This window comes from Gobio gobio, assembly GCF_949357685.1.
Source record: "Gobio gobio genome assembly, chromosome: 16".
Classification (NCBI taxonomy): domain Eukaryota; kingdom Metazoa; phylum Chordata; class Actinopteri; order Cypriniformes; family Gobionidae; genus Gobio; species Gobio gobio.
Window position 1 is genome coordinate 10,264,642 of NC_137109.1, and position 10,459 is coordinate 10,275,100.

General features: G+C 38.1%; 1 protein-coding gene across 2 annotated transcripts in view; it reads left to right on the forward strand.

Moving 5' to 3' along the window:
* The window catches only part of diaph1 (diaphanous related formin 1), a 177,614-nt gene extending 170,973 nt beyond the window's left edge, over window positions 1-6,641 (forward strand). For both annotated transcript variants that reach the window (XM_079839559.1, XM_079839560.1), the window contains one exon: window positions 4,643-6,641. In XM_079839559.1, the coding sequence (XP_079695685.1) occupies window positions 4,643-4,827 (185 nt within the window). In that variant the 3' untranslated portion in view covers window positions 4,828-6,641. The remainder of the gene's footprint in view (window positions 1-4,642) is intronic.
* The last annotated feature ends 3,818 nt before the right edge of the window (window positions 6,642-10,459 follow it).

Sequence of the window (10,459 nt, forward strand, 5' to 3'; positions counted from 1 at the left end):
CGCACCCATGCCCATCTCACAATATCACTTTATAGAGACCAAACTCACAAACGCACTGTGTGCCAGATGTCCACAAAACACACACACACACACACACACTCCTTTGTCTAGCTCACAAACACTGAGGCAGACACACCCTCTCCAATCTTACGAAAAGAGCAACACACACACACACACTCCTGTTGTCGGCAGAACAATACCACACACTTAATCATGTTAGATGTACAACAAACTCAGTATTTTTGTCTTGTTTTCCTGGACGAATATATCAACTATCTAAAATCAAGATACATTTACTTGAGAAGGAAAATGACTTACAATATTAAGTCTTGTTTTCTGAAAATTAAGTGCTTGAAACAAGGAAAAATGAGTCAGAAACAGTCTTGTTTTTAAGTTTATTTTTCTGACCCCATTGGCAGATATTTTTTCTAGTTTTAAACTTAAACGCACATCATTTTGATGCATTTTTTCAGAAAACAAGACTTAATATCTTTTGTAATTTTCCTTTCAAAGTAAATGCATCTTGATTTAAGAGTGTTTAGATATTTATACTGAAAAACAAGACAAAAATATTGAGGAGGAAAATGGTTTTCTGCAGTGCGTCCTGCTTCACAGGGAGCTCAACACTCTAAACACACTCTCTTATTTTTAGCTTCATTACCCTGATGATGATTATCACAGCTCTCGTTTTACACACAGACAGTCTGAATCACACTCACACACTAGCAGCAGTGAAAAGTGTGATGAACCAATTGTCTATATATAAGTTTAGGATGCTAAACCGATCAAACAGGCGAATGACTGGATAGTGTGAAGGCGGCAGAGGCGGTTCAGATGTGAATCAATCATTATGTGGGCCATTTATATAATGTTTACTGTCTCTCGTTCTACTCGTTCTCTAATTATAGAAGTTACCAGCACTGCAGAACGTGATGTTCTTCCTCTGCATTTTATTTTCCAGAACAAAAATGTAAAATTTTTAAATCAAGATAGATAAACTTGAAATGCAAAGTGATGTATTGTTTTCTGAAACAATGATCAATATTAAGTGAGTTATATTTATAAATTAGTGCTGGGGGAAAATGCATTATAATTATATTTATAAGATGCATTATATTTACAGTATGTACATGCAAATTTCTTAAATATATACATGCATGTGTGTGTATTTATATATACATAATAATTATACACAGTACACACATGTAACCACAAAATTTTATTAATTATGATGAATTATTCCCCAACATATATATATATATATATATATATATATACATATATATATACGTATATGTATGTATGTATATATATATGTATGTATATATGTATATGTGTGTGTGTGTATTTATGTATGTATGTGTATATATATAAAAATATATTTATGTATGTATGTGTATATGTATATGTATATGTATAGGGATAAAAAAAACCATTTTATCCTGACCCCATTTGCAGGTATTTTTTCTTGTTTTAAGCATAAACGTGCTCAATTTTGATAAATACTTCAGAAAACAAGACATATCATCTTATGGTTTGATATATGTAATCGAAAACAAGACAAAAATACTGAGGAAGAACATCACTTTTTGCAGTGAAGTGACAGTTGACTGATGTTTTGTGAGTTGCTTGTATTATATTTCTGTTTCATAGTGCTCTGTAGCCCCGTCCACAGTGAAAAAATCCTGTATATTAAAGGTGACGTATGTAGTTTCTGCAACACTAGTGGCACCTATGTGCTTGTGAAGGCATGTCTCAAAAGGTAAATGTAGGCTATTATTCCATAAAAGTTCTAACATACTTTTAGCTGTGTTGCTATGTATCATGAGTTGGCAAACAAAAATTGCGAGTGGTCTACTCAGATCTGTCAATCACTTTCCAGATCTACATATAGCGAGAGTCTGAGTAGGATAACACTGTCTAGAGCAAAAGCAAGCGTTTCACAATTGCTAACGGCAGTTTCAAGCGCGTTCTCGAGCTTTGCGTCAGCGCAACTACACAGTCACTGCAGCTGCAGACGGCGAGAGTTTTCACACAGCAAGCGTTTGTACAGCGTCACAGCAGCGCCTCTAAAGCTATATTAAGTGAGCATTTATTTTTTTATAAAGACAAGTAGCCTATACATCTTTTTTTGATAAGTTGGTCCTTTATAAACTTGATAGTCTTAACATGGGGAGGTGTACAACATTCGCATGTAAGTGGTAAACAACATACACAACCAAGAAAACAGCTCGTCCTTTCAGTCTTTGATATGTTTACAAGACAGCAAACTTGACGGATAAAAAACTAAAAGGTTTGATTTGGGTAGTGCTAGAGCCTATACCTGTCTGTGTATTACATAATAAACTAAAAGAAAGTTTAAACATCATTTTCTGGCTAGTTTACTTTAGTTTTTTTATAATGTACCATACTTTTACCCAAAATGGGTAAGTCTTCTATTAATATTTTTGATTCTTCATTTTCTTTTCTTACATACTCAGTTCTTGTTAAAACACTGATGCTCATTCTGTGCATTTTGAGGACATTTTGTGTGAATTCATATTTATTTTGTCCATCAAAATATACTCCAAATAGACTCCAGACGCCAAAACCATCGCTTCACTGCTGATCATGCGACACTCGTGCTTCCGGTGTGAATGCAAAAATGGGCTGTCTACACTGGACACGTCAGTAAACTATATAAAGTGGAACATTTGTCTTTCTGAACAGGTTCATGATGATGCTGTATGGTATTGAAGCATCCATAGTAGCGCATAGCATCGTAATGCCCCCTTCATTTTGACGTGTTCATGACATGTTTAATATTTGAAGGTCTAAATGCAGTGAAAGTTGGCCTGTGCCCAAATCTCTTTTCCCAGTTCCCATATTGTGCATCAGTCATGGTCCCACACCGGCTAAATACACTCTGGCTCCGCCTGCTACAGTAGCCACGCCCCAAACTCTCACTATAGGTTGAGCTGGAAAGTGATGGACAGATCTGAGCAGACCACTCTCAATTTTTGTTTTGATGGTGCCTGGGAGGCTTAAAGGTGCAGTGTGTAATATTTATGAGGATCTGTTGACAGAAATGTAATATAATATACATAACTATATTTTCAGTGGAGAATAAAGACCTTACATAATGAACCGGTATGTTTTTGTTACCTTAGAATGAGCCATTTGTATCTACATACACCGCGGGTCCCCTTACAGTGAAGTCGCCATTTTGCACCGCCATGTTTCTACAGTAGCCCTAGAGGGACAAACTTCTCTACAGAGCGCTAGTCACTCTCTGCTGTCTCAGACAACGTCATTGGGGATTGAAATTCACAACCTCACCACTAGATGCCGCTGAAATTTACACTGCACCTTTAATGTTTACACTCCATGAACGGTATACTAATAGTAGTCAATGAACAATAAACTGGGTCAAGAGAAAGTGTTTTATGGAAAAATCTTACATACTTCACCTTTAAACATCAAACGTTTTCTGATTGACTGTGATTGTGCCTTTGCCTTGCTGGAACACTGTGTAATAATAGAAAAACGTACCATCATTTTATAGCAATAAGTGCTTTTGGCTGAAACTATGGATACAACGGTAAATGTTTTTAAGGGTCCCATCTGTCACTCATAACCTGAAGCTACAATCGCACCCATAACGACTTTTTCTCCCCAACAGACTCAGTGCTGTCCTTATCACAGCTCACACTGGACACCTGCTTGGTAACGTCTGTGCGTGTGTGTGTTTGTTCATCGCTCTGCATGCTTCGTTGCAGATGTTTGTTCAAAGATTGTTATCAGCAGCACTGGGAATTCCGTGTGTGTGTGTGTGTGTGAGAAATCATGGCTTACTCTGCATGGTTTTGCATACAGGCTGGAGAATTTGAATGGAATATGACAATAATCTCATATGAATGTCTCACCACAGGAGGTTTGTTCTACACAAGTGTTTAACTTGTGTGTGAAACGACACACAAGCACACTTGGCAGTCTCCCACTGACCTAAATAAACCAACATGGCATATATGACGACATATATGAAATTCTGCAGCTGTCTCTGTGTGAATCTGACGGGTGTGTATAGGAATATTTCAGGTTATTTTCGAGTATTAATGTGGATGAACCACATGTGTGGCATGTTTTGGATTACCACACAGACAATGAACTATACAGATTCAATTCTATAGTCGACGTTACACTAAATTGAGCCGAATAATGACACTATAATCTTTGTCCAGAGCTGCTTTAGGGCTTGTATTCATTTCATAACCAAACTAGTGTGAAGCTGCTTTGAAACCATCTGTATTGTAATATGACTGGACAGATTACGTTAAAATATTTACAATAAAAAACATGCTAGATTTAGACATAACACGTTTACATGTTATGGACCATATGAGTTTCACACTTATGCTTCTAAAACTTCCAGTCTGTTTATCTTATTTTGTATTATTGTACAATATGATCCGTTTTTACCACTAAGGAATGAGTTCATCAAGTTGAAAATAACCTGGAATATTCAGTTAATAAGTCGTTGGGGTTTTTTGTAGTGCTTTTAACAATGACCTTTGAACTCTAACACCTGTGCCTGACCTCAGAGCGTGGCCTTCCCAGCATGACGTTTTTTTTAATCAGACTTTTATTTCCCGTTCTATTTCAGCCAACAATCGGAGAGGAGCCGGTCAGGCCGTGACAAACCTTCTCGCCAAAGAGCTTCTTCAGGAGAGCGGGCCGCCCGGTGCCACGAAAAAGACCCGATTGAACGCCTCCGCGAAGGAGACGTCTCCGGAGGACACGGGCTCGCTGGAGGATCTCTTAGATGACGCTCCGTTACGGTCAAATTAAGGACTTGGAGTCCTGCTGGTTTAAAGACAGAATGTGTTTTGGGGACCAAGTCTGCGAGGGCGGGGCTCTCGCTAAACCACACCCTCTTGAGTAAGCCCATACGGCTTCCTATTGGCCGTCACACAGGAGGAGAGGTCTCGTCGTGTCACTGTCACACTCATTTTGTCGCTTTATAGCTTCTTTCGCTCCACACACTTCAACATTTCATCTGTTCGTTTGAATTCGCACGATTCCAAAGATTTGTGTATAGATTTCAGAGTGTTTCGTTCCATTCCAAATTCACCCGAATTTTCTCCCGGTTCCTTGTTCTGCTTCAACTTTTTTTGTTTTTGTTCTTGACTTTGAAACAAATCACGTGGCTGAATGTTTGAAATAAGTTACGTTGTTGTTCTCGAAAAACGCACCGTGCCAATAATGTCGAGCCCATAAATGCATGTTCGGTTGGTGTGTACTTGAGGTGTTCTCACTGAGGTTCTGTAGATTTAAAGAAGGTCTGGTACCTTTTCACAGGGTTAGTTCTTTCGCGCTTCTGTTTCTGGAGACTTAAGTTTAAATCTCAAATCCTCGTAGCTTGGACCACGTCGTTTATAAAACCATTCTCGTGTAAATTATTGCATCGTCACAGTTCATGCAAGAATAGTTTCAGATAGAATTTATTCGTACACATCATGCAATAAATTGCATCACAACGGTTTTATGAAATAATTGTTTAATCGCTGCACCGCCTACACTTTCATAGATTTGTTGTCTTTCCAGAAATGTCCGTCATGCGTGTCTGTCTTTGTGAAGTGTTGTAGTCCATCTACTGTTTTCTGTAACTGCTGATGCACACACACTCGTTTTTTCAGTGTCGTTTCACCATCACAAGATCAATGTCATGGATGTGTTTTAATTTACCGCCAGAAAAACTGTGTAATCCAAACATTTTAAGGGCAAAACTAACGTTGACAATGATCTTTGGCATTTACTTCTCCGATAAACGGTTTGATCGAGCCACATGTGAGGGACTGTAGCAGAGAACTTCTGTCCTTGACGCTGAAATATCTGTTAAAACCTGCACATAGATTTATTTCATTGAGGTCTTCGGAATAAGGTGAGCAAATGTCCGTCTTTTACGTTGTCTGATCCCCAACAGAGTCGGCCTTTAAGACTGTCCTTGAGTCATGAACGGTGGCACAGGGAAATGTGACCTCAGAGGTTCAGCTTTGCAATATGACTTACCTGAATGTTGACGTCGGCTGAATGTTTGAGGGTAGAGATCACTGTTTAAAGCCATAGCTCTGACTGCGCTTGTCAAGAAATCCTGAGAAATTGTCTTCCAGATTATGCTATATTAAAACATAGATATGCATTTATGTAATGTGTGTAAAACATGACTATGATTTGGTCTCCAAGTGCTGCCTAGACACCCACGCGAATCTGAAAGAGATTGAGAACGTCCTGTCAGTTTTTGAAGCCACATTTCCAGTTGACATTTTTGAATATTCTGCCATTTTGGAGACCTGCGCGCCAACGGATTCTGCTTAAAGACCGACTGATCGTACTGATGGTTGTGCAAGTATACAGTTTCACTTTATTGGGAAAACTGGATAAAGATCACTGGAAAAAACAAAGAGACTTTGAGTTTTCTTTGTTTTGATGTTTTTTTATGAACAGGTGTTCTTTGTCATTTTTATTGTTGATTGTTTTACTGTAATAATATCGAGATTGTATTGGTGAGATCCATTTGGTCAAATATTGAATTTTGACTGTAGAGATGTTATTTTCTGGCTATCTCTAAACCCACACCATTAAAATATCTTCTTTAATACGTATTCTGTTTTATTCAGTTTTATTGTGTCTGTGTTTGATTGTTTGTGAACAGATTTTGATAGTGTCCTCCAATATTGGTACCCTTGGTAAACATGAGACACAAGGCGACTGTGAAAATAAATCTGCATTGTTTATCCTTTTCTTTCATTAAAAAAAAATCCTTTCATTGAAGTGAAACAATTAAAATTGGCGGGGAAACTCACATTATGAAATAAATTATTGGCACCCAATTATTGAAACCTTTTCCCAAGATAACAGCTCTTGAGTCGTCTTCTATAATGCCTGATGAGTTTGGAGATCAGAGATCATTCCCTCATACAGAATCTCTCCAGATCCTCAGATTTCCAGCTCTTCTCTTCAGTTCACTCATCTTCTATAGGGTTCAGGTCAGGAGTGGCCATGGCAGAAGCTTCATTTTGTGCTCAGTGACACGTGTGTGTGTGTGTTGATTTTGATATTTGTTCTGGATCATTGTCCTGATGGAAGATCCAACCACGGCCCATTATAAGATTTCTAGCATTTTTTATCTGTTGGTATCTGCTAGAATCCATGATGAATCTGAACAAGATGTCCAGGACCTCCAGCAAAAAATTTAAATAGGCCCAAACATTAAAGATCCAGCGGTATATTTAACCGTGGGCATGGGGTACTTTTGATCCCTGTTTGCACCAAAGAACCAGGTCCCGTCTAAAGATCCAGTCGTGTCTGAACACTGAATATTCTGGAGTTTGTTTCTGGATGAGCGAGGAGGATTTTTCTTGAAACCCTCCCGAAAACATGTGGTGATGTAGGGGCTGTTTGATATTCTTTTAGGCTTTCTGACCCCAAGACTCAACTAATCTCTGCGATTCTCCATCTGTGATCCTTTGAGAGTCTTTGTCCGCTCAAACTCTCCTCTATAGACACACGTCCTCTTCCTGGCAGATTCATAACATCTTTAGTTGATCAGAACATCTTAATTATTGCCCTGATGGTGGAAATGGGGATTTCCAATGCTTTAGCTATTTTCCTACATCCATTTTCTATTTTGTGAAGCTCAACAATCTTTTGCTGCACATCAGAAATATATTTTACTCATTTTGATGATGATTAAGGGAATCTGACCTTTGTGTTTCCTCATATTTATACTCCTGTGGAACAGGAAGTCATGACTGCTAGTCACCCGGATGTGATAAAGGGAAAAAAGTAAATATGAATGGCAATATACTTCAGAGATATTTTACTCATAAGAATTTCTAGGGGTGCCAATAATTGTGGTCAACATGCATTGGAGATTTCATAATCAAATTTCCCCCCACTTTCAATTGTTTTACTTCAATGAAAGGTTCGAATTTTTGGAATGAAAGATCAAAAGGATAAACAATGCAGATTTATTTTCACAGCCGCCTTTGCTCATGTTTACCAAGGGTTCGCGTGAATATTAGAGGGCACTGTACCTTTTAGAGGGATTCAATTTCTGAAAAGGCAGATAGATGAGTAGCAATACAGGACGGTGACATCCCTGCAAGACAAAATTATCAAAAATGTATGTGAAATAATGTCTAAAATAGTTTGGGGTTACCCCTGTAGTAGCTGAAATGTGCTTATGGACCTCCCAAGAAGTATTTGGACACTATACATTATGAAACATTGTTTCAAAACCTGTTTTACTTCCTTAGTGTGACAAACACTCACTGGCCTCTTTTGCCTTCAGAACTGCTTTAATCCTTTATGACAAATTCAACAGGGCGCTAAACACATTCCTCTGAGATTTTGGTCCATATTGACATGACAGTATTGTGTAGTCTCTGCAGATTTGTTGGCTTCACATCTCCCGTTCCAGCTCATCCCAAAGCTGCTCTACTGGATTGAGACTGTGGAGGCCATTTGAGTTTAGTGAACTCACTGTCATGTTCAAGAAACCAGTTTGAGCTGATTTGAGCTTGGTGCGTTATGCTGGAAGAAGCCATCGGTAGATGAGAACACTGTGGTCATAAAGGGATGGACGTGGTCAGCAACAAAACTCAAGTAGGCTGTGGTGTTTAAACAATGCTCAGTTGGTACTAAGTGCTCAAAGTGTGCCAAGAAAATATCAACGGTTCAGCAGCCTGATCCGCTGATACAAGACAGGATGGATTCGTGCTTTCATGTTGTTTACGCCATCTGAATGTCGCAGCAGAAATCCCAGTTCTTCCTCATTCTGATGCTCAGTTTGAACTTCAGCAGATTGTCTTAACTATCCCTAAATGCATTTTGCTGTCATGTGATTGGCTGATTATTATATTTGCGTTTACGAGCAGTTGAACAGGTGACCTTATAAAGTGGCCATTGAGTGTACATTTACAATTGATTACAAGTCAGATAAGAGCCTCAAAAAATATCCAAAAACATAGTATTACATTGTGTGCTTTTGGACCAACAGTAGGTATGTTTAAAAAAAACATTTATAATGGAATTGATGGCTCAATCCGACTGAGAAGACATAATGTAAACACCTCAATCAATCCCAGCTCGATCCGAACGAAATATTGATTTGACTAAAAGGGCTGGTGTAGACCTAACATAATAAGATTAATAGATACAAAATGAAGCATGTTAACGGTTGAATCGGACTCTTCTCAATCTGATTAAAAACAGCTTGTGCACATGCACGGGATTTCGGAGGCGTGCATCTCGTGTCTTATGAACTAGTCAGAGGATGAGACTAAATATTTTCTAATAAAGCACTTATAAAATGTGCATAAATGTGCACTGCGCATGAATACATAGAGGTTGGTTTTCACATGCACATGTAAATGAATATGTGAATCAGATTGTAATGTTTCGGGTTCATAAACAGAACTTGCAGAATCTGAATTCAGATTGGATTTATTCAGTGCATGTTAACATGTTATGACTAGGGTTGCCACCCGTCCCGTAAAATACGGAATCGTCCCGTATTTACAAGCAAAATGACGCGTTCCGTATCAAACCAATACGGGACGCGATTTGTCCCGTATTTTACATAGGTCCACACATAGTTCAATAAACACACAAGGATTTTGCAGTGTGGAGAATACTGATAGCAAATATAAAGAATCAATTTCACAATAAGTAGTACAGGAGCTCATTTGTGCGTGATTGCGTTTTAGCGGCTTTGTTGCCATAGCGGCGGACTCTCGAGAACATGCGCTGTGCCAGAGTGTGCCTGCTGTAAACTTGCGCGGTTTTTTGAAAACATGTCGAGCTCGCGTCGCGTCCACCGTTTGAAGGACGCAAGAGGATCTCCAGATATAGAACTGAATAGAAAAAAAGGTATCAATGGGTCTGTCCAGTAACTCATGATGAACCTCAGGCCAACTGCACACTTTATGAGAAGCATTTCAGTGTCTCAGACTGTCTGACTGTGGTGACAGACCGGTCTATGTGACAGACACATCCGTGCTTCTAAAGGTAGGCCTATACATTTTTTTTAATGGATAATATATTAATATAATATTCCAATACATTATCAGAGCTTGGCAGACAGAATTATTATTTTTAGACAGGTTAATTAATAGATTATAGCCTAATAAATAATCCTGTCATATAAAGTTTATGACATTTAAAAAATATTTAGATAAAAATGGGACAAATAATTACACGATAATATAGTCATAATTTCAAAATAAGTAAATTATTCAAAGAAAATAAACATTTTTAAAATTCAAAAAAGTGATTAGGCCTGGTTCAGCATGACTTCTTAAAGGGACAGTTCACTCAAAAATGAAAATTCTGTCATAATTTATTCACCCTCAAGTTGTTCCAAACATGTATACATTTCTTTATGTTGAACACATAGGAAGATTACTGTGGAAGTCAA